The sequence below is a fragment of the Cryptotermes secundus genome, unplaced genomic scaffold (assembly GCF_002891405.2).
Source record: "Cryptotermes secundus unplaced genomic scaffold, Csec_1.0 scaffold52, whole genome shotgun sequence".
Lineage (NCBI taxonomy): Eukaryota > Metazoa > Arthropoda > Insecta > Blattodea > Kalotermitidae > Cryptotermes > Cryptotermes secundus.
The window spans coordinates 393,652-419,095 of record NW_019733835.1 but is presented as its reverse complement, the minus strand read 5'-3'; the positions used below and the strand labels follow the sequence as shown (position 1 = coordinate 419,095).

General features: G+C 39.6%; 1 protein-coding gene across 1 annotated transcript in view; it reads left to right on the top strand.

Annotated features, from left to right (window-relative positions):
• The window catches only part of LOC111868182 (melanotransferrin), a 53,498-nt gene that overhangs the window by 12,149 nt on the left and 15,905 nt on the right, over nucleotides 1-25,444 (top strand). Inside the window, exons 2-11 of the mRNA XM_023858612.2 lie at nucleotides 509-654; nucleotides 2,437-2,569; nucleotides 5,583-5,725; nucleotides 10,316-10,433; nucleotides 13,663-13,842; nucleotides 15,605-15,768; nucleotides 16,045-16,203; nucleotides 18,310-18,474; nucleotides 20,777-20,865; nucleotides 21,710-21,876. Of these exons, the coding sequence (XP_023714380.1) occupies nucleotides 509-654; nucleotides 2,437-2,569; nucleotides 5,583-5,725; nucleotides 10,316-10,433; nucleotides 13,663-13,842; nucleotides 15,605-15,768; nucleotides 16,045-16,203; nucleotides 18,310-18,474; nucleotides 20,777-20,865; nucleotides 21,710-21,876 (1,464 nt within the window). The remainder of the gene's footprint in view (nucleotides 1-508; nucleotides 655-2,436; nucleotides 2,570-5,582; nucleotides 5,726-10,315; nucleotides 10,434-13,662; nucleotides 13,843-15,604; nucleotides 15,769-16,044; nucleotides 16,204-18,309; nucleotides 18,475-20,776; nucleotides 20,866-21,709; nucleotides 21,877-25,444) is intronic.

The window sequence follows — 25,444 nt, the reverse complement described above, 5'->3', positions numbered from 1 at the left end:
AACCTCATGAACAATAGCTTGAATAGTTATGTGCCTATCAGATGGAATCAAAGCTTTCCATCTGTGCCACAATTCCAGGTTCCTCAGCAAGAGATGTCATATGATGGTACATCTTCATGATACACAGCAGTCATCTGGTCATGGATCCTCCTGCCAGACTTCCCTTGCAAATGCAGGAACCATATCACAGCACAAGTCTCCACTTTCTCAACTGACATCACCATTTTGCTTCTGCCCCTTTCAGTGGCTTCCTCTGTCCTCGTGGTGCTGGAAAATTTGACTGTTCGGCAAGCTCAGGAAATGGGCTCTCTCCTATATAGAACAATATTTTAGAATTATGATGTTCTCATGTTGTTAATTAAAGCATTATGACTTCCCATCATACATGTCTATTGCTGCTCTGTATTTCTGATGTGGCTTGTAGTCATAGGATGTTGCTACATCTGTACATTCATCAGGTGCAACTTGTTTTGGAGAATTTTCCCATGTTTTAATTTTTATGTATCAGGGCAGCATAATGTAGAAGACAGCAACAGAATTGTGTGGTGCACTATCAACCCTGAGGAGCAGCGGAAGTGTCTGAACTTTGCACAGGCTGTTGAAAGGGACTGGAATCTGTTTGGATCTGCAGCAATGAGGCTAGAATGTAAACAGGTATGCTCTGTAACTTACACAGATTATTAAAATATTCCGGAATACTTAATTTTTGTGACCATCAGGTCACCCCCTTGACCCCATGTTTATCACATTGACGGTAGCTCCATTATATTGTTCCTGCACTCTTTAAAAAGGAAACAGAAGAGAGAAAACTCCACATACCAGAATTATTTCAGTACAGAAGTATAGAGAACTGTTCAGATAACATTTCATACCAGAACCATCACCAGTGGGATATCTCTGTTTCTAAAAAATGGTCTATAATTTTTTGGTACTGATTCCAATATGTATGTAATGTCGCATGTATCCTGGTAACGCAACAGTAAATAGTGGGTTCCTAATTTGATAACTCAGTTTACTGAATAATTTCACATGTAACTACAATTCATTATTACACTATCAAGATTGCTGTATCTATGACACACAAACAATTATAACACATCAACTATTGATCTGCCTTGCACGATGTCTTGCTGATGAATCCTTGACTCCTCCAGCTCACAGCTGCTTCTTATATAGACTTGGCATGGACCATGCACAGAAAACCTAGTTTTACTGTTGCATAAGGAACAGAAAAGGGACAGAAAACAAGTCACATGATTCCTAGCCAGCATCTTCATTGGTGTGCTGTTGCCTAGCAATGCACAATTACATTCCTCCCTGAGACACATCTTCCATTGTTACTTAACAATGCTCTGGCCATCCATGTTACAGTACTAAACATGTGAACTTATGCTATCAGTTGAAACATTCTCATTTCTGTTATTTTTTCTGCGTAATGATCCAAATCATTGTCTGCATTGTCAGTAACTTTCCTGGATGCACATTCAATTTATACTCCTTCCTCTTTGGGTCATCTTTTTTTAATTTCAGTGTTTCTGGTTTACATGTTATCATCTTACAGTACCAAATTAAGTCTTAGCTAACAGTGTTAACATTTTACAAAAAAAAAAGTGAATCTTTTTTATTTGTGTATTTTTTTATTGCTAGTGGGATCGGACTAAGTCCCTTGTACTGCGGTGACTTCTGGCCTATTGTACCAGCCCCAGTTGATAGGTGAGGGTGATTGTGGAGCAATTGGTAGAATGAAGATTGGCAAGGGAAACCAAAGTACTCAGAGAAAACCTTCCCCAGTGCCCCTTTGTCTACCACAAATCCCACTTGACCAAACACGGGCTGCCACGCTGGAAAGCCAGCGACTAACTGCTTGAGCTATGGCGCGGCCCTTTTTATTTATGTAATGAATGAATTAATTAATTAATAAATGTATGAGGGGTAGGCCTCCTCGGCTCTTGCACTGGGACCTGCAATGATCTGTTGTGCTTTTTTATTTATGTAACTTACATCCGATATGCACTGAACATGAGGACAGTAATAATGAAAATAATATTGATAGCCAAGGATTGTGCCTTGGGTTTCTCCCTTTTGCTTCATTCTGCGTCTGAGTGAATGCTAGTATGGCATTTATTCAGGAAGCTGATACAAGATTCGCATAACTCTAGTGTACTGACTTCATCGGTTCTGAAGGGTTCTGATAGTGTAGTGTTACATTTAGGATTACTGTATTTGTGGACTTTCTTTATCACCTAGCATTTTGAAAGAACACAATGTTTTGTCCCTTTGATTGAGATTAATTGTTTCTAACAGACCCAGCTAAGTAGGCACCTCCACACCCTTTTACCTGAAGGTGGAAACAGATCCAGTTTTGAAAATGATAATTTTGTTAGAATACCAAGTGTTGGACAACGGCCTGAAGATCAGTACTCTGTTATATTTTAGGGCTTCAACAAGGAAGATTGTATGACATATCTTGATGAAGAAAAGGCACATGTAACTAGTCTGGATGCTGGAGAAGTATTTGTTGCTGGGCGATACCACAGCCTCATTCCCATAATGCATGAAGTGTACAGTGGTATGTATTATTATGTCTGCAGTATTGAATAAGAACATATCATGTATGCATTACAGAGTGCTGTTTGGTTAAAACTGGTACCGTTATTGTGAATCCTTTAAAAGTGTGTACCTCTTCCTCCTCCATGCATTGAAATGTAATGTAACTGCTTACTTATGGTCATAGTTTATGGGAAATGTATGCAGACGAAAGTTGTTCTAATGGAGAAAGAGAATGATTATTGAGGTGCTGAGATGTAACACTAAACTAAAAGCCAACAGCACTCTTAGCTGCCTCTTACTGGTTTGTACTTTGTGGTATTAATAGTAATGTTAATGTTTTGTAACTGAATCATTTTAACTTAATACTGTGAACAGTTATATCAGTGCACATTGATAGTATAAGTTTCTGTTGGTCTGGTATAAAGAATGTGTAATAATCAAAATAGTGTTACTGGTAGTGACATTTGAGCACCCAACATTTCAAAACTAAAACTCTCCCTTACATATTACAGTCAACTCTCGATTATCTTGGGGCAGATTAACCGGTTTGCGGTTTAACCGGGGCTACTGAGGCTTTTTGAGGCTTATATGTTGTTTAATATTCATTCACTTTTGTTTCACATGGTGAGTTGTAACACTATTTTTGCACTAGCGTGAACCGAGCTCTGCATTCTTTGGGCCCGTTATGTTAACACAATGTTCTAGGGTAGGGGTGAAAGAATGCAAGGATTTGTGGAAAGTTTCAAGGACAGATACACCGCCCCAGTTGGTCTCTTTGTATCGGTGTTCAAGTGCGTTAGCAAAATGTCAGGGTGTAAAAGGAAGTGTGTTGTGTTAAGTATTCAACAGAAAAAGGAAAATGCCACGAAAAAGTAAACAACAATATTAAATTTTTTAAGTGTTAAGTGTGAATATTCGTAAAAAGTGTTGGATGTTGTTGAAGACTGTGATGAAATAACTAATTCATACTTCAGTGTTGTGTAAAAAAATATTAAATAGGCCATGAGATGACATAAAAATGTNTCTGCATTCTTTGGGCCCGTTATGTTAACACAATGTTCTAGGGTAGGGGTGAAAGAATGCAAGGATTTGTGGAAAGTTTCAAGGACAGATACACCGCCCCAGTTGGTCTCTTTGTATCGGTGTTCAAGTGCGTTAGCAAAATGTCAGGGTGTAAAAGGAAGTGTGTTGTGTTAAGTATTCAACAGAAAAAGGAAAATGCCACGAAAAAGTAAACAACAATATTAAATTTTTTAAGTGTTAAGTGTGAATATTCGTAAAAAGTGTTGGATGTTGTTGAAGACTGTGATTGAAATAACTAATTCATACTTCAGTGTTGTGTAAAAAAATATTAAATAGGCCTCTCCCCCAATTGAGAAAGTTTTCTTCAGTTCGGTCTAAAAGATTTGAAGCTCTCACATGTATACACTGAGCAGTTTTTGTTGTGGATATGACTTCGTGGAGAGTATCTGTAAAGTTGTGGAAATCAGTGACATTGAGAAATTTATCTTGTATTGAGTATCTTCATACATACGGGTGGGATTGCTATGTTCAAATTTGAACTACTAAACTTTAAAGTCCATTCATCATATAATGTGCTGTAAAACTGTACTTCACAATACTTTGTGTGCGGTCTTTTAATATGTGCAAGGGTTGGAACTTTAATAGTGGCAACTATTTATTTACAACTGATACAAAATAGATGCGTGTTTCGAAGTTTTACTGTCCTTCACTGTAGTCACCAGCATTGTGTACAACCCATTGCCAGCGATGTGGAAGTCACAGGGTACCTTTAGCAGCCCCTGTTGTGTTGATAGTTCGAATGGAGCGCTCTCCTGCCTGAAGAATTTCTGGAACAGTTCTGAAGTGAATGCCACAAAATGGTTCCTTCATCTTAGGAATCAAGTCAAAGTCACAAGGGCCTAAGTCCGGGGAGTATGGTGGATGGTACAGCACTTCTCAGCCCCATCGATTGAACAAATCAGCCACAGCTTGCACTGCATGCGGCCAAGCATTGTCCCTCAAAATGATGGATGGGTTCTGCAGAAAATGTCGCCGCTTCTTTCTGAAAGCTGGTCGCAGGTTGTGTTCCAAAAATGAACAGTAATATTGTGCATTGATGGTCTGCTGTCAGGGAACGGTATGCGTTAGGATAACACCATCACAGTCGTATAGAGAATCACCATAACTTTCACATTGCTGGGGTTCTGACAAACTTTTGATTTTCGTGGTGACCCATAATGACACCATTCTTTCATTGGTGTTTCATTTGTGGCTCATACGATTGGGCCCATGTCTCATCCAGCATGATGATACGGCGTAAGAAAGCCTCATAGCACTCCAAGTGGTTACGAGCAGCATCGTATTGTAGTCTTTTCTGCATTTCCGTCAAATCATACAGAACCCATCGTGATGCAGTTTTTCTCATGCCCAGGCGTTCTTTCAGAATGTGAAGCACAGTCATATGCCCTAATCCTCTCTCTTGGCCAACTCACGAATCGTATGACTTTGATCACTCTCCAGCAATGCGGAAAGAGCGTACACTTCTTCACTGACACTAGGACGACCTGGCCGACACATGTCTGCCACATTTTTGTGTCCCTCGTTGAAGGCTTTTACCCACCTTGCCACTGTTCTGTAAGGCAATCCAGATTTCCTGCAAGCCTCTTAAAGACCTTCATGACACTGTCGTGCTGTACGGCCTCTGTCACATTCAATCTTTATCCAACTCCGTTGTTCCTATTTTGAAAATATCATGACCACCAGCTAACATGAGGCTCTGTTGTTCTCGTCACTGCGCATGCGCATGATGTGGGAAGGGATAGTCCATTTGCTCTGAGGTAAGGTAGGTATGTAACTAATGTGTGGTATAAGCAACATTATTTGGTTCTGTTGCATGGCATCTCTACAGCAGTGTTGTCACTAATAAAGTTCCAACCCTCATGTTATACCTCTCATGTGGAGAAACAATGAAGAATAGCGATTCAAAGGATAATGACTTTGTTGAAAGTTGATCAATTACTTCTGCACAGGTAACCAGAAAACATATTATGCTGTTGCTGTTATCAAGAAGGGCACTTTGGCTGATGTACGAACACTACAAGATTTGCGTGGGAAAAAGGCTTGCTTTGCTGGAGTTGGCACTCTAGCAGGATGGGTTATCCCAATCTATATGGTAAAACACCATTACTTCCCATAGACCTGACCACTCACCAGTCAGTGATTAACCAAGCATTGTTTTCCGTGGAGACAATTTTTCATGAAAGTGCTGCACCTTCTGACACCCTTCACAGAAGATTCATATTGTTATCTTATGGGTTATGACACCTTGTGGTTTTGTTACCAACATATCTACCCTATCAACTGTTCCTCCAGAATGTAGGTAATCACCCTACAGACTGCATGGTGTCATAGCCTAGAAGACGATAGTACAAAAGTATTTGTAATTCAGTTCTTATTTCCTCATTATGGATTCTTCCCAGCTTTGTACAGCCTTTCACTTTAAGTAAAAACTTTTGTCTCCACAGCTTGTGTTCTGTTATGATCTTTAGTGATCCAGTTTTCACTACCATTTAAAACTATGAGTGTGGCAGTACCTTATAAAATCTGAGATGTATGCTTGCTAATTGCCCCCTGAGAGTTCCATTAATGGATATCAAAACTCAACGGAAAAACTTCAGGAACGGACTCCTTATAGGGTGTCCCACGAGGAATGTACCAGACTTCGGGAGGGTGTTCCTTATGTCAAAGTATGCCAATATAACCCAAAACACCTGTGTCCAAAGTTCAAAGGTACGGAAATAATGGCCAGAGAAGTGTTAAACTTTGACAGGTGTTACACACTTGTTGATTACCAAATACATATTAAAACTGGCAGGAAAATGTGGTTTCTTTAATGTTAATAATGTACATAACATCAAACTAATTTGTGAGTGACATGAAGCCATTAAATTGAACTACAAAAAGACTCGCATGCCATGTCATAGTTGTCCTTAGGGTTTCAAGCACTATACATGACACATGAATGGCAAGCACTGACATAACATGGCTGACTGGGCATTCTGGTATAAGCCGACTACATAACTGTACTAGAATACAGTACCTGCTTTATAGTAATTGTTCAAAGTGTCCTCCGCCAGCTGCAATGGAATTTTCGGCACGCATCATGAGGGATTGGGTAACAGAAGCAATGTTGCCTGGATGGTGATGTATGTGTTCTGCCTCTGCAAAAATACGATCCCGCAGTGCTTCTCGTGAATCGACCTTAGTTTCATAGACTAACGTCTTCATGTGGCCCCAGAGGTAATAATCTAGAGGCATGTGGATTATTATGGGACCACGTATGCACATTTCGTAAATTATTTACACCGTCCCGGGTAAAATATGCCTCATCGCTGAATAAAATGACGCTTAACAGTTCGGGGTGAGCTTTTATCCAGTGGCACAAATCCATACACTGAGCATGGTCGCCTGGTTCCAGATGTACCCTTTGATCATGGTAAGGGTACAACTCTTCATCATGTAAAGTTCACCACACCTGTATACATGATACACCATTCTATGAGTGGACAGACGCGGACTTCTCTGAACTATCTCAAGTATGTTCTCACGTGTATTTATCATTCGTACATCCTCTCTTTCAGAGTGCGCAGATGAGCCGTGCTAAGCTTTAGCTCGCTCACGATGATGTCATCATCTTTCCTGTGACGGATTCCATCCCCACTATGCGGTATCCTGACGTCAGTCACGTGGTCCCAGGTACCCTCTTGTGAAGGGGAGACTTGTGCAGTGCAGTCGTTTAGACCAAGTCGACTTGGAAGGTTGTTTACTAGCCAGCAGGTTTGTGGTGGAAAATATTGGTTTCGGCTGGGGCTGTTCTAAATTCCCTTTGGTGTTATCTGCTGGCCGGTAAGGACTGCCCGCGGTCGCAAGCCGTTGCAGGAACGCTTGCGACGCACGTATTGGTTTTGGGTTGGTTTTTAGTCTCAGAATTTAGACTTGCGTTTGTATGGCCGAAGGGCTTAACGTCTTGATATTTCTAGCGTCGACACAGGTGGTGCCGACGGGAAATTGTTAGTGTAAATGAGCTTGTCTTTGTTTCTTGGTCAAATGTGTCTTTTTTGTTATTTATGTATTGTTATATTTTGTTATTAAATTGTATCTGGTTTTATCTAAGCCAACGACTGAGTGTAGCTTCCTCCTCCTAGCTTGGATACCCCATCTCCATCTAGGGGAGCGTGAGAACCAACAATAGGGCCAGTAACGATTGCGCTGTGCCCTTCCTCTTCGTAATAATAATAATATAATAGTACTCAGTGGAGAGGAAGACGAAGGGCACGGTGCACAGAAACACTCGGAAGAGAACCAGTATCAGGCAATGTCTGGTGAATTCGCATAAATACATGGAATCCTTCGACTGGGAAAACACCTTTGGTATTCTTCAACAGCAGCACGTGCATTGCCACTGCAAAATGCATACACAAAATGCATATCACAATATTCTACGTGTGGAAACACAAAAGGCATTTCAGCAACTCTGCACAACTAACCTACCAACCATTCACAACGCGGCCACAACATACCCTGAAGGAAGCATGTAAGATTACGGCTAGTGTGAGCCATTATGACCACACTCAAGAACAAACATCGATAAGACTTGTCAGCTGACAGGTACAGTGCGTGGACCCACGAGAAGACCACACTTTTCTTGGGCCATTATCTCCGTAACTGTTCAACTTTGTACATAGGTGTTTTGGGTTATGTCGGCATACTTTAACATAAGGAACACCCTCCCGAAGTCTGGCACATTCCTCCTGGGACACCCTGCATAGGGAGAAGGAAAAAAAGTGTATGACAGCATGGGTCTAGAAATGCATAATTACAGAGTTATCCGAGTGTGTAATTTACTGAGTGCATGCCGACACATCCTGTTTGCCGGAATAAAAATATGAGACACTGGGTACAATTGTTACACAAGTAATCATGTTGTGAATTTGATGTGGGCCTGAATACCTCTAGGACACGCAGATGATATCCTATCGCCTCCAGTTAAGTAGCTGTAGCCGTATTTGAAAGGCGTGTATGACATCTGTTATCTGTGATTATTAAGTGTTGTTTCCAGTCTGCTGTGAAGTGATACGTAATGTTCACAAACGAAGAACTTGCGAGCATGCATTACATACATGGTTTGGCGGATGGTAATGTTTTGGAGGCACGTTGCTTATATCAGGAATGCTACCCACTGCAGATTGTCAGACCGAAAGACATTTGAAGGAATCCATCGCCGCCTATGCGAACATGGGAGTTTCACACGTCCACCAGGTACAGGGGGACGGCCAAGAAGTACAACCCCTGAGGATAAGGAAGATGTACTCAACGCTATGGATCGAAGTCCTGGAGTCAGCGCAAGGAAGTTAGGCCTGCAGAAGAATATCCTGCACATGATGATCTGGAGACTGCTACGAGAAGAGCTCCTGTATCCATATCATCTACAGCGTGTACAAGTCTTGTCTCCTGCGGATTAACCTGCAGGAGTAACATTCTGCTGGTGGTTCCTGCAACAGTGTGGTGCGACACCTAACTTTGCAGCTGTTGTGTTGTTCATGGATGAGGCGACATTCACAAGGGATGGAATCCAAAATTTTCATAATCATCACATGTGGGCGGACACAAATCCCTGTGCAACTATCCAATCATCTCATCAACAGAGGTTCGCCATTACCATCTGGGCAGGCATTGTTGATGATTGTTTGTTAGGTCCCTACGTTCTTCCAGACAAGCTTAATGGACAGAACTACACAGATTTCTTGCGTACTACATTGCCTGATTACTTGGAAGACATGCCACTAGCATCCCATTGACAGCTGTACTTCATGCATGATGGTACTCCTGCACATTTGAGTCTTTCTGCCTGCAGGCACCTTAATGCACATTATCCTGGGCGTTGGATAGGTAGAGGTGGACCGATTGCTTGGCCACCACACTCTCTTGACTTTTTACCTGTTGGGACACTTAAAGTCTGTCGTGTATTTGACTGCTGTTGCTGATGTACCAATTCTCCATGCGTGCATTGTGGAAGCCTGTCAGACAGTACGCACTACACCAAGCATTTTTGGTCATGTGCGGCACTCAATGAGACGATGAGCGGAGGCCTGTATTCAGGCAGGAGGAGGTCACTTTGAACATTTCCTCTGATATGTGTGTTCCAGCTGGCATTACAGACGTATTCATTGTAACAGTGCAACAGTGTTGGCAGTGTCGGATTGCACTAACGTTACTAAAAGGTCGGATAACTGTAATTATGCATTTTTGGAACCATGTCATACACTTTTTTTTTCTTCTGTCTATATGAGGAGTTCAGTCCTGAAGTTTTGCCCTTGAGTTGTGATACCCTCTGTATAATGCAGTTTATAAAAGGAACTGAAATTGTTGCGAAGCATTACAAGTGGGTTGACAGTAAACATGCTTCGGATTTGAGTGAGTCCATTTTAAAAACAGGAATTTCCAACCTAGCAAGGGAGTTGTTGACTGTTTTTGCTTGCTGTGGGAAGCTCTGACGAGAAAGAAGAAACATGCACCTCAGCCCTTCTGAGACGTAAGAATAATAGAGAAGATGCCTTCCCCATTGTATCATATAAGCTGAGGGATAACCTTAAATTATCTGTCAGCAAATGTGTTTCATTCCAGCCATTAGGACTTGAACTTGGATTGATATTAATATATTTGCTTTCCAGCATTTTAATCCAATTTTGTTTTAAATTTTCAGCTTATGCAGAGAGGTGGCATGGATGTGATTGACTGCAACAATCATGTCAAGTCTGCAATAAAATATTTTGGACCAAGTTGTGCAGTAAATTCTCTTATAGATAAATACAACCCAATTGGTATGTGTATCTTAATGTATATTTTTTTTATTTCACTTATCACTTGCCTTAGCCTGGAAAGTAACTATCCTGAGGTTTCTTGTATTTTTCCCTGGTCACTTCAGGCAAAGTAGGTCATGACCGCTTCTTTCCACTTTCTTTCCAATTCATCATTCATGAATCATCCTACCATGCGATGCTGCATAGCCTGGGCTACTGGTGTCATTGTTAAGTAAACCACAGCTAAAGAGAATAATTGTAATAAATTTACTTAACAGTTTTCATCCAACTTTTGCATACTATAAAGAAACACAACTAGACAGCAAGACTCGTGATATAAATTAGCATGTCTGCAGTTGAGTGTGCCATGAAGAAAAAGAAACCAGTATGAGGTTGGTACCTGCTTCATGTTGATCTGTTGCTTGCTTGGCTTATTTTTTGACCCTGAAGATAAAGGTGACATGTTCCTCTGAAACCTCGGTTGACCTTCAGTGTACTACACGCCATAAAAGAAATCAGGTGGTAAGAAGAGCAGGCTGCTTGTGGTAAACAGGATTAGTATGGACCAGGAGGGAACTCAGAACCAATGAGAGGAGACCTGTATTCTGTAAGGGGCATTAAAGGAACTAATATGAGCCAAGGAAAGAGTCATGTAGTCATTCTTGGAGAGAGTGTTTTGTTATTTAGAGAAGTACAGACAAGCAGAAGGGGAGTCATATGGCTGGATGGTAAGTAGAGAACTGAGGGAAGGAGGGGAGTTGTGAGCAAGTGACAGGAATTAAGAAGAGCAAGATTTAATGGAAGGGAAGTCAAGGTGGAAGAAGGAAGATGCTGCTGTGAAGAGCAAAAGTGAAGTTTCAGGTTTCATAGGTTAGGATGCCCAGCCTGCAGGGCCTGGTGAAGAGCCCCATCATGAGAATCTCATGGAAAAGCCTTCCTTTGTTCTTTCAGGGAGTAGATGAGAGGTTTCCTTGACTTGCTTAGAGACACGTCATCCTGTGTGGATTAACCTTCTATCTTTTAAGGACAGTTTCTTACTGTTCACAGATTCAATCTTGATAATTTTAAATCAGGACTTGAAACTTTGAAAGTGCAAATTGAAAGATATCAAATGTTTGGATAGCACCCCTGTTTTGTAATCAGGATGTCCTGGGTTTGAATTGTAGCCCAGAGACTGTCCTGACTGAAGTTTTCCTTGAGATGCTCAATGTTCAGCAAAAGTAAAAAATTAGGTTAAACTTCTATTTTATAAATGCTCATATTATAGTGCTTTAAAATAGCCCTTTTGATACTTTTTCAACATGATTTTGTTTCAGTAAAGTGATGCTTTTGAAGTTACCAGGGATTCAAAGTATGCTTAAAGGAGCCATTTCTGTGTTTCTGTTTAACTTTTTGTATTAATATTGACTCCCATACACTCAAATAAAACATTTAAATTTGCCATGTAATGTAAAAAGATGAAGTTGTCCCTGTGCTTAAGTAATTAAGTAGCATGCCATGAAGATATTAGGGGAGTAGGGTATAGCTCCACCATCCTTGATCTCAGCACTAGATGGAGGTGAGTGATCTTTCCCTAGGGGAAGGATCCACAGGTGCCCACTGGATAGGAGGCTGGGTGGGCCCCAGAACTGTTCTGAATGCTGTGTAGAAGAGAAAAATGTCTTTCGCCTGACCTGAACCGAACCCTGTCTTTTGAGCCCACAGCCTGTCCCAATACTGACAGCTGTTTCAGGGTTTACTGTTAGTAGAGTATTACCTACCATACTTCTCAACTCTTCAACATGAATGCAGAATTATATGTAGGTAAGTCAATAATTATCCGCAATGTAGCTATAAATTTTATTTCAATACAAATAGAAAACTTACATTAACATCATTTTTCAACATAGTCCCCTTGCTTTTCAACGCGCTTGGTCCATCGTTGCACAAGCTTCCTGATGCCCTCAGAAAAGAAGGTTTTTGGCTGAGCAGCGAGCGACGCATGTACCGCTTCCTTCACTTCTTGGTCCGAGGTGAATCGACGGCCCCTTAATGCCTCTTTGAGTGGACCAAACAAGTGGTAGTCAGAAGGGGTGAGATCAGGACTATACGGAGGATGAGCCATTACATCAGACTTGAGTTTCTGGTGGGTTTCAGCAATGTGAGCATCAGTATGTGGACGGGCATTGTCGTCCAACAACACAACACCTTTCGACAGCAGTCCTTGGCATTTGCTTCGAATTGCAGGCTTTAGCCTGTCAGTAAGCATCTCACTGTAACGAGCACTGTTTATTGTTGTGCCCCTTTCCTGATAATGTTCCAGCACCGGGCCTTGTGAGTCCCAAAAAACTGTAAGCATCAGTTTTCCTGCGGATGGTTGGCTTTTGAACTTTTTCTTGCTGGGCGATTGTGGATGTTTCCATTCCATATGCTGCCGTTTACTCTCCGGCCCACAATGATGGATCCGTGTTTCATCACCAGTGATGATTTTGTCTAAGAAGACGTCACGTTCGTTACCATAATGATCCAGATGATGTTGGCAGATGTCCAAGCATGTTTGTTTATGCAATACTGTGAGTTGTTTTGGGACCCATCTTGCACAGACTTTATGAAACCCAAGTCTGTTGTGAATGATTTCGTAGGCAGAACCATGACTAATTTGCAGACAATTTGCCGCTTCATCAGTAGTCACTCATCTGTCTAACAGAACCATGTCACGTGCACGCTCAACGTTGTCCTCATTTTTGGCCGTGGATGGTTGTACAGCTCTTTCCTCATGCGTAACACTTGTGCGACCATTTTTTTAATTTTTCAATCCATTCGTAGACACTCTGTTGTGTCAAAACACTGTTCCTCTATTGTGCTGAAAGTCTTTGATGGATTGCAGCCCCTGATACACCTTCCAACCTCAAAAACTGGATCAGTGAACGTTGCTCTTCTTTGGTGCAAACAGAAAGCGGAGCAGCCATGATTAACGGCAAGGCAGCGACGATGGAACTGACCTAGCAACATCAAACCTGCACAGAAATAATAACAAGGAAACCACGCATGGCGATGCTGTGCAAAATGACAGCGCTGCCAACAGAAACACAAACACGACTGCATTGTGGATAATTATTGACTTCCCCTCATATATGCAACTTCATTTGTGTTCATATAAGTAACTTGCTTTAGCAATTATTGTATTTTTCATCTTTAAATTCCTTTATTTGATTCTGTATGACTGCATTTATATGTGTATGTAATAGTGTTTTATGTTTATATTTTGTAGGTGATAATTCAGACAAGCTATGCAAGTTGTGTATAGGGAAGATTCCTGGAGATTGGTGTTCCAGTGCAGATCCATATTTTGGGTTTGAAGGAGCATTTCGATGCTTGGTGGAAGCAGGAGAAATTGCATTTTTAAAACACACTACTGTTGAGGAAATGACTTCAAACCAATTTGATTTCAGTGAGTTTTTTATCTTATGCTTGCTTTTGTGTTAATTTCAGATTTCACAGTTCAGCCTTCATGAAAAATGACTGTGGATCGTTGTCATTCCTTCCATACAGTTTATCTGCATGTGCACACATTTTCTGTCATACATGCACCCACATCTACACTTGTACCCTCCCTCCAACCTCTCTCTCTTTCTCACACCCACAGATACATAGAGAAGTGGAGGCAAGGAAATCATAATACTATCATGTGATAGAGTGACTATAGATGTTTTGATTGGTAATTGGATTTGTGAACTCTTACATATCTGTGGCTACAAGTAATTATAACTCTTTCACAAATTCACACATTTTACAGTTCACTAGAATACACACTTAAGTCTTCTCAGCCTGCTGTGTCTTCACCAGTCATCTGGTAATGGCTTCCAACGGCAGACATTCCCCTTCCTCAGGGTTCCCAAACTCTCCCTGGCCTCAGCAACAACTCACCACAACTGAACCTCAGCAGTTATTTCACTTACTAACTATCAACCAACTCTTCACTGACTCACTCCACCAACTGTTCTGCCTATAACATCTCAGTATGGACCACATAGAAAACACTATTCTCTGTTGCATTGCAATTGTTGCTCAGCGGTGGCATGATGTATGCCACTGTTGCATTCTCAGCCATTGACATGGACTGCACAGTAAACATGATTCCTCTGTTGTTTATAGGCCATAACTCAGTAGCAGCTGTTGTATAGTCACTTATTTCAGAATCGTTGCCTACCAGTGGGTCTACATGCAACGGTATTTTTGTGAAGAATGCTGTCTGTTTATACAGGATAACAACTTTAACAGTTACTCACTTCAGAAGTTTATTCTAGTTAATAATGTATTAGTCATGTAAATTCCTTTCTATAAGAGTGAAATTTTCCCATGTGATGAAATGGACAGTTATAATTTTTTAAACCTTGAATTTGAATTTGTTCTTGAACTAAATACAGATGCAGAAAGTTGATAAAGTGTTTATACATTTTGAATTGTTTCATTTTGGTCCGTTACACTATCAATCACAAAGTTAATAGAGAGTCCATCGAGTGTAAAAATTTGTAGGTCACTTTATTATTATTTCTGTCTTACATGTTTCGGTTTGACACAACCATCATCAGAGGCACTTGCTATAATTATGGAAACACTGTGGCTGTTTTTTGATGTTCACAATTATGTTTGTCGTGTGGACGCTGCTACGATATGTTGACGTGTAAAAGCACAAAACATGCTAAGATAGTTGAGTACACTCTCAAGTTCTCACTTTTCATCCGAACCTATTTTTTAAGTTAAAACACTAAAACATCCTGTCTTTGGGATGAATTAACAAGGAGGAGTTCAGCATTTATATAAAATATTTTAACATTTTAGTGTTTTAACTTAAAAAATAGGTTCGGATGAAAAGTGAGAACTTGAGAGTGTACTCAACTATCTTAGCATGTTTTGTGCTTTTACACGTCAACATATCATAGCAGCGTCCACACGACAAACATAATTGTAAACATCAAAAAACAGCCACAGTGTTTCCATAATTATAGCAAGTGCCTCTGATGATGGTTGTGTCAAACCAAAACATGTAAGGCAGAAATAATAATAAAAAGTGACCTACAAATTGTTACACTCGACGGACTTTCTATTAACTTTGTTTATACATCCTTAATCCTGTAAGCAGAGCTCATTTGTAAATATGAAATGTCTTACTGAATCATCATTGTCATCTCTGAAAAACTGTTATTTTGTAGGTGGTGTGTCAAAGTCAGACTTTGAACTACTTTGTCAGGATGGCTCACGGAGACCTGTAGATGAATATCAGTCCTGCTACTGGGATGTGGTCCCAACTCATGCTGTTGTCACAACTTCAGCCAAATCTCCTGAGTTGCGGAGAAACTACCAACGCTTTCTCAAGGTTAGTAACAGATTCCATTCTTCTTTATTCAGTGAATAATTATTAATTGAGGAGCACTTGCTTCTACTGAACAATTACATGACCCACTATTGTTAGTATACTTTTCAAAACCACCTGAGTTCACTCTAAAGATTGTTGGTATGTAGGCAGGAATATTTTATCAAGATGAAATCAGAAATTCCATCCTGTTATACTGTGGAGAGTAACACAGCCAAAGGTTGTAATGTGTGAATTATTTACTGTACCTACTGATTAAAATTACATGTTTTATTACAGAAAGCAGTTGATATGTATGCCACACCCACAGTAAACCAGACACGTACACAGAACTTCCCAAATGACTCATTTAATATTCAACCATTGGTGCCATATGAGTCATATAATTTATTTGAATCTGCACCAAGATATGGCCTCCACCACAATTTACTGTTGCAGGTGAGAAACTAGTATATTAAACCCTCTTACCATTGATTTTTTTCCATAAGAATGGATACAGAGAAACTGATCTCTGTCATTCTTCAGTCAAGAATCTTTGTTCTGAACTGAAATATCAGATGCTTTTTTGTTTAGATGAGAACATAATTAGCTGTTGGCAGTGAAAATAATTGCAATACAGGAAACCCCCATTTAATGTTCCTCAGTTTCATATTTTGTGTCATTTAATGTTGAATTTCATTGATCTCAAGTCAGTAATCTCAGTGTTAAATTTACTCAGCTTAATATTTGAATTCACTGATCCTCAAACCTGGAAAGGGGGTTTCACTGTAGTTTGAATTATCAAGTTTTGCAGGTTGTCACAATAATATAAAGAATACTCAGTGCACGCCTTGAAACATCTTTGATCTGAAAAGGATAAATTGTGAATGTATATACAAATATAAAATATCTTGCGTGTAATGAAAATAACAACTGTAGCACTTACACAGATGTTTGAGGTTATGCCATTCATATGCAGGTATTCTGTACTAACAAATATTTTTCACTTTCCCTGCATTTCTTTTCATCCACTGGATATAGCAATTAATACATGAACACACATATTTTGCAAGAAAGGAATGGGGGATACAAAATGGCAAAAGTGGGCAGGAAAACATTGGTTCATAAGAAATAAACATACTACCTTATTAACTTTGTAGTAGAATTCTGAAATTTATGAACAGGAAAATGTTTTAAGAGTACGCAGTAAATTTTGTGTATGCATATGGCATCCGTGAACTACTTCATGTACTGAAGAATGATGTCCAAATCTCATCCACAAGGAAATGATTTTTATTACAATAATTAACCCTTATATGCTCAGCATGCCAATCCATTGGTACACCAGGTAATGGCCAGAGCATGCAGGTGGTTGATCTATCCCTTCCATCTAAATCATGCTCTTTTAGTTATATAAATGGCTCAAAGGTGGCAGCAGAAGATGATACCTAATTCTCCAAGGTCTCTTTCACAGTTTGCCCCCAGATGGCATCCATTTGCTTACAAGAAATAGCCCACTTTAATAGAATAAGATGTTTATAAGAATGTGCTACAGAGGGCTGGATGGGCATTACCTATGCCTTTTTTGTATTTACAATTATTTTTCACAATTCACCGAGAAGCAGTGGTCACTCAGTCAGTATAGTTCACTTGCAGACATGTTTACTTGGTGGTTCAGTGATTTCTTGGTCTATGGTTTTAGTTGTTTTACTATGTATATATCATAGTTTAGTGGAGGTATTTTGTTTTTATAATAACATTACATATTATTTATCATATTTTCCTTAAATGTTTTGGCGTTAATAGTTAGTTATTTTACATTTTTAAGTAGACAGTTGCTGGTCCAAGCTCTAGGTTAGATGATATGTGACATGTTGGAATATTTAGATAAAATTGATAGTGATAGTAATTTTATTTTGGAAAGTGACACTGATGATACAAGTGAAGAAGAGGAAGATGCCCCACATACCACAAATATTTCGGCCAAATAAAGAAAGTAGTGGGGGAAACTACATAGTGAGAAATTTCATGGATTCATCTCGCTCATGGTAGGGTCAGTGATGAATCCTAACGTGGTAATAAGACTTTCGGTTCTGTAAAAGACAGGTAGTTTTTTGACAAGCTGAGTGAATTATACATTCTTTTGACAGAAGCACAAAATTGTAACATGAAATATTGCATCAGTTGGATCAACATTGTCTTTTGTAGTAGTACAGATTTTTACTTAAATTGCATGTGAAAGGATATGAACAATTTTCAAATTTTATATACCACATAGTTGAATGTGTACAAAATATGTTCTTAATAAAATATTGCTGCTATGGTGTGAATTAAATGTGTTTGACAGTATTATATGACTCATAAAGTCACATATTTCAGTAGACATAATCATATCAGTTCTAACACCTGCAGGAGAAAAAATTTGTGTTCTTACTTTGCTATCCAACCTCTTATGTACAAAAATAAAACATTGCCTGTGTTTGTTTTTAGTTAATACAGGAAAAATAAAGCTCAAATGGGACAGCATTTGTGTTTGTTCGCTGAAGGGTGTCTGTTGTTCTGCAGGATGTTGCGGTTGCATTGTCTCCACTGAGTGAGTCACAGCAGACTTATACTGGCTATTTAGGAAATTCACTTAATACTATCCTTGGTGTACGTCATTGCCCAGTCAACAAAATGACGCTTTGTGTCACATCAGACCCAGAACTGGAAAAATGTATCAAGATGAGAGTATGTAAATGCATAATTTTATTTATTGTATAGTGCACAAGAACAGGGTTATATATGTGAGCTACATTTTCTGTTGGATGTATAAGCACAGCAGTTAATAGAACAAGTTAAGCTCCTCATGGCTTGCAAGGCAAAACTGAAGTTTAACCATTAATATGCAGATATTATCTTTATTAAAACTGTTTTTCAAATATTTTTTTCTTAAGCAGACTTTTATGTTGGTGATAACCATATTCTGAGGTATGACATATAATCTGGTAGTTTATTGAGAGCAGTTAGGATAAACCTGCTGTTTCCTCTGAAGTACTGGTAACAGTCTACCAGACTGTATGGTGTCACATCCTAGAAGACATCACTCTGCCTGAGATCGCACATTTGTTGTTGTTACTTTGACATGCTACTTGCCAAATTATTTTGTAGGTCTAGAACTGACATCATTCGCTTGTCACTGAACTTCATAAGTGTAGCAATGGTAAACCAAATTAAATGACATTTATAGATAAACTATATATTTTTGTAATTTGGAGTTTTTAATAGCTTCAGGTCCAAACAAAATTGAATTTTGAATTGTTCAAGCATCAGTGGTAGTTAGGATGATGGGTTTTTAGTTCAGTAATAATTTCAGTGAAGAAATTTTTATTCATGTCTGCAATACCAAACAAATGGTCTTTGTGAAATTCTGAAAAAGTATGTATTACATTATTCTTCACTTCTATATGTTTCAGTTTTATCCTTAGAAAGTGGAATGTTAACATTTGCAAGACATCTTGCATGTCTTCTAGTCTACATCTTTCATGAACTCATCTCACACTTTGAAAGTATACTGAGGAAGCACACCTAATTTTGAGATAACATGATCAAATCACACACTTTTTTATATATTACTTTGAAACCCATGTTTGGATCAAACCTTGTTACGTGCGTGGTTCTCTTTGTCCACTTGCTGATCTATAACTGAATATACAGACTGTGATTATTATTTATATTGAGCCATGCTAGTATGTCTTCATTCCAGAATTAAGAAGATTTGGACTGTGCTTTATTGCATGTTTGAGTTTCCTTGTATTGATAAAGAAGCTACAGATATTTTTTTGTGAAGCAGGTGTGTTGTTATATTGATGTTTCAGAGCTGTGTTGCATGCTTGGCTGTCTCTACATGTATACTGAAGCTGTCACTTATTACTGTCACCAGTGTACCATTATAATGGTAGTTGAGCATACACTGCATTCAAGACATATTGAGTTGCACAGTTGGCTTACTTCTCCTTCTCCCCCTTTTCTTCTTATCCTACTGCATGTCCTTTGATGTCGAAAGAACAGAGATCCATTGGGAATGTAATTTAAGAAGATCATATTATTCATAGATAAAAAGAAATATCTAAATATACTGTACTCTGGATAAACAGATTGTAATTGTATTTATCATTGTTAAGTCATACTAAAAATATACTGCCCATATCCAGCTCTGTGTTGACTTTGGAAAATATGACTGAACATGAAGGTCCAAGCACCCTCTATGCATCTAATTATACACCCATTTAGAAATGCTCTGAGACAAGACCTGTGAGCACTCATAGCTTTCATTTCTTTTATACAGTTTTAAAATAAAGGCAGTCTGAATGGAACTGAATGTGCATGAAGAGTCATTCAGTTTGAAAAGCACATTTAGGTTAAATGATGAAGAACACCATTGTATTCAAAATTGTTATCATTCACCAGTGCCTCAATATTAGTACTTTGGCAAAGTTCAATTTATGCTGTAGAATATTATGGTTTCATTGTATATGGAACGTGTATCACCCAACATTAAATATTTGTAACTACATAATGGTTTGTTGAGGCACTATGTTACAAGCCGGAAGGTCGCGGGTTCAAGTCCTGATGAGGTCATTGGATTTTTTCAATTTATATAATCCTTCCAGCTGCACTATGGCCTGGGGTCAACTCAGCCTCTAACAAAATGAGTACCAGGAATTAAATAATTTTCCTGGGAAGTAAAGCGTGGCCGGCACATAAGGCTGACAACCGTACTGTCATCTTTGGGCCGATTGTCTAGATAATGTGGGACCCTCAACATCTCACAACCCTATGGGCCTTCACGGCCTGTTATAGGGATAGCTTTACTTTTTTCTTACTAGTTTCTTCACATTGTCACAGTATATATTGAGCTTTGCAGCTTCTATTTATTTTGCATTAAGTTTAGTGTTTCAATAACCAGAGAAGGAAACATGATTTATGATGGTATATTGAGCTCTTTACAATACATATTAATGTGTTGTGTCAATTCTGTGCTTATTTCCAGACAGCTTTGAAGGCGCAACTGCTGAAACCAGAAATGGTCTGTCACAAAGGCCACAGCCAAATCAACTGCATGCAGGCTATAAGCAATGGGTATGCAGTTTGTGGCTTGTAGAATGGACATCATTAGCTCTTCTGTTAAGTGGAGTGGGGAGGAGAGGATTGCACATCGTTAATCTTTGTCATGCATGGATCGCAATACTGTGATGTTGTGTGTGTTGAACAAGCAGGCCTGGTGTCACACTTTTTACAAATCTCTAATATTCTTGCCCCTTCTGTTTGATTCTAGTTTGTTAATTTTGTCTTTCAGATGTTCCCTCTTTTTGTTCTTGAAATGTCCACTAGCGTCACATCTTACATTGCTCTGATTATCTCCATTCATTTGGCTTGAATCTGTTAACCATTTGATATGCTTCCTTTGATCTAATAAATTGAAATATTCTGCATTATACTGTGATTTATGCTACTTTAATTCATGATAATCAAGACTCTCTTTGGCCAAACTTCTGATATTTTCTCTAAGACTGTCAAGCCCTTTTGATGTCCACAATGCTGGAAACGTGTCTGAGTTTTCAGTATGTTTGACTCCAACATACATTCCTGTATGAATTGATTTTGGCATAGGGAAGGAGACCAACAATTCTCAAATTCAAAACTTGCAAGAATCAATAAAAACTTTGAATGCAGTTTTTAGGTACTGTAGCAAGTATCAATAAAAACTTTGAATACAGTCTTTAGGTACTGTAACATTTGTTTGGACAGGCTGCTTTTTTTCTTAAAAATAAATTTGAATAGTATAAAAACTTTTGAGGCACCCTGTATTTTGTTTGTTATTGTGAAACTCATACCTGTCATATAATTCTGCTGTGAAATGTATATGTAGTATTATGTAAGTTCTTGTTGTTTTTTAAATTCTGATTTAAAATGTTTATGACAGGATTGCAGATGTGGCAGTGTTTGATGCAGGTGATGTGTATACTGCAGGACTGAAGTATGACTTGATTCCATTCATCTCAGAAGTTTACAATCTGGGAGAGCCTGAATATTATGCAGTTGCTGTGGCCAAAGAAGAAGATCCCGACACTGAGCTGACCTACTTAAAGGGTATTTCCAGCTTCTTTGTACACTTATTGTTAGATGAACAGCATTGTCAGAACAGAAACTGCAGCGGGAGTTACCTGACTCTTGGGCCGCACCATATCTCAAGCAGTTAGTCGCTGGCTTCCCACTGCGACAGCCTGGGTTCGATCCCGGGTCTGGTCAAGTGGGCTTTGTTGTGGACAGAGTGGTGCTGGGGCAGGTTTTCTCCGAGGACTTCCGTTTCCCCTGCCAATCTTCATTCCATCTATTGCTCCACAATCACCCTCACCTATCATCTGTGGCTGGTACACTAGACCAGAAGTGGCCGCAGTACAAGAGACTTAGTCACACCCCACTAGCAATAAAAAAAAACCTGACTCTTGCATCACAGTTAAAAGTCTGATTTAGTTAGAATTTATGAAACTCAGAATTAACATTATGTCGCTAGAGATTAAACTTTATCTTTGTTAGTTTGAAACTGTTGTCATGTGTTGGGTGTGTGATGCGACAAATAACTTCATGCCGTTTTGGATCTAGCAAATATATTGCACATTCGCTCTTACAATTACACAAGTTCTGCCAGCTGCAGTATCACAATTTCTCCTTCCACTATATCTCAGCAAATCCATTCAATTGTCTCCGATGGCGGCTATACTAAGACTTTGCCTTACACTGAATACTCAATACTCCATAGTAGTAACTCTCTCGTAACTCAATACTCAATCTTTACGCATTCCAGTCTCCCTTATAAACCCTCAGTCGGACAGCAGAAAACCCACATCGCTTCACTGTTGCGTAAACGCCATGTTTACAGGCATTGCTGGGCAGCGCTGCCGAGATTTGTTTATTGCTGTGTAGCAACCAGCTCGCTTTGGATCTACTCGGCATGGCATGGAGAAACACTGCTTTCCTTACTGTTGCGTAACCTCGTTTCCACTGTTACGTAACTTGGCAACCAACTGTTTATCAAGGGTCTGTCTTTGTGGTAACTCGTTCCACCTCCCGATGCCCTGCAACAGTTAGACATGTCACACTTTGATAAAATAGGTGTATTGGAAAGTTCCCAGACTAGGTCTAAAAAGAAATGCTGGCTTAACTTACTCAATTCTGGCTGCCATCTCCTTCAGAGTAGTCTCCTTTGAAACATAATACAGCCATGCCATCGTTTTTTCCATGCTTCAAAATCAGTCTGAACCATATATAGTCACTAAACAGTGACAATTGGTGTCAGAAGTGCTGGATTTGATTGAAGTATTGGACTTGATAGTTACTTTGTGGAACTGGGACAGACATGGGAATGTCTGCTAGCTAAAATGTGAGCTGCCGTGAGAACCAGCCAAGAATAGTTGAGGGCCTCAATAAATGCCAGCCAAGAAGCGATTTAGGCCACCATAAAGGCCAGGCAAGAGGAGATGAGGGTTACAATAAATGTGATCTAACCTACCCAGGCTGAATTTGAAGAAACCATCAGGTGGGTAGAAGACATCTGGGAATCTGTCAACTTGAGGATGCAGAGCCTCTGCAAGGAACTCGGCAGCAAGATGCAAGAGACAGAAATACTGGTAGAAGACATGCTATGTGAGCTCAAGAAAAACTGGTGAACGTCCAGGCCCAAGCAGAGCATTGAGGCAGTTGGATTGCAGTGATCTGCATGGATAGGGTTAGAGAGCCCAAGGGACCATGGTCACTAGGGATGAAGTGTCAGAGGACTGGGCGACCCATATGCTGGCAGTGTATGGGGCATTGACCATTGACAGGGATACCACCAGAAGAGGTTGACTGAGACCCAAGAAAATGAGCAGAGGACACAATGAAGAAGGTGCTGCCATCATCAGTCTTGTCCATTTTCTATACACTTAGCATGTTGAAAAGGAAGGTTGAGGACATCTTCAATGCCAAGGGATGGATAGGAGACAAGTCATAACCTGTGACCGTTGGAGTGCAGGAGCATCGTTTATGATCACCAGGCAGGACATCATGCTGACAGAGAACCGACTAGGACTGATTAGAAGACAACACCCTCAGCAGTTCCTCAGCTGTCATGTATATATTTGTTGCCATTGAAACATGTTTTAACACACTGTTGCATAATAATGGATGCCTATGCAACACTTTTCTGACTCCAGTATTCTGACTTTCAGGCACCATGCCACAATATAAATATTTGATAAGTGTCGTTGATTTTTATTGCTCATGTTATAGTGTGACTTAATAGAAGTGTAGACCTTCTCTTGAATTTCGCACAAATCAGCCAATACATGTAATAGCTATTTATGAAATGCAGGTGGTTGGGGAATAAGAAAATCTTGGTAACATTTTCATCCAAATAAAGTATTCACTGGACCTGATTCAGGCTTCAAATTTAATGTAGATATGTTATAAGTTATCCATATTTGAGAAGTAAATATGTGTGTGTTATTTTAAATTATCTGACAGTTGATGAGAATTAACATATTGTGGCGTATTGGCTCTATGCAGGAACTGTGGAGCCACAGAGGCCTCTGGGCATGCTTGTAACGTGATAGTTGCGGATTATATCGGCGCATTGCTAGGCGACAACTCTGTGACCATGTGGATTGCGCAACAGGAAGTGCAAGTGACGTCACATACCCCACTTGTCCAGTCACTATGCAACACTCAGTAAACACACCTCCCTGCTAGGCTGTAATGTCATGCAACAGTAGGGCATCCATTGCTAGGCAATGTGTGGTTAGACACACCTGACAACAGTACTTGATATCTGTTGCCGAGCAGCAGTGTGTTGTCTGTAGAGTCCGTTGCTGGTCAGTAGGCTGATTTCTGTGTGGTCAGTGCAGTAGCTACATAATGAGAGTATTCGTCAGTGTTGAGCCAGTATTGAGTACGAGTATGAGTTACGAGAAGTTGAGAGTGGCGGAAGCAAGCAAAGCGGATCAAGGAATACAGAAGGTTGTCTGTGAGGATGTCAAGTTTGATTTAGAAGACTTCATGTGTGCAATGGTGCATGCAACAGTGGATTATGGGGCATATGTAAATCATCAATAGTGCTGTAATTTGAGTGTAATTGAGAGAGTGGATCTAACCAAGCTGTTAATAAATCCAACCATCTGAACTAGAACCCATCATTTCATCACGCATACCCTCCTACACGTGACAATATCATAAGAACTGACTGGAAACTGTAGGTCTATGTACATATTTCAGCATTGTTTGCCATCCAAAAATATCATGATATGGCAGTACTGTTGTACAGGGAGATCGAAAAGTCGCGCACATGAAACTAAAAGTTGTTATAAATTGTATTGCAGTTAATATAATTAATCTCCTACTGCTAGATGGTACTGTGGGAGTACTAACAAGTAGAAATGTCATCTGTTGTGTATCGGTCATATGATGTCTGCAGTATAGCTTTATTTAGTGCATGGCAGACATGTCGTTTTGCCAAGAACGAGTTTTTATTTNGGGAGATCGAAAAGTCGCGCACATGAAACTAAAAGTTGTTATAAATTGTATTGCAGTTAATATAATTAATCTCCTACTGCTAGATGGTACTGTGGGAGTACTAACAAGTAGAAATGTCATCTGTTGTGTATCGGTCATATGATGTCTGCAG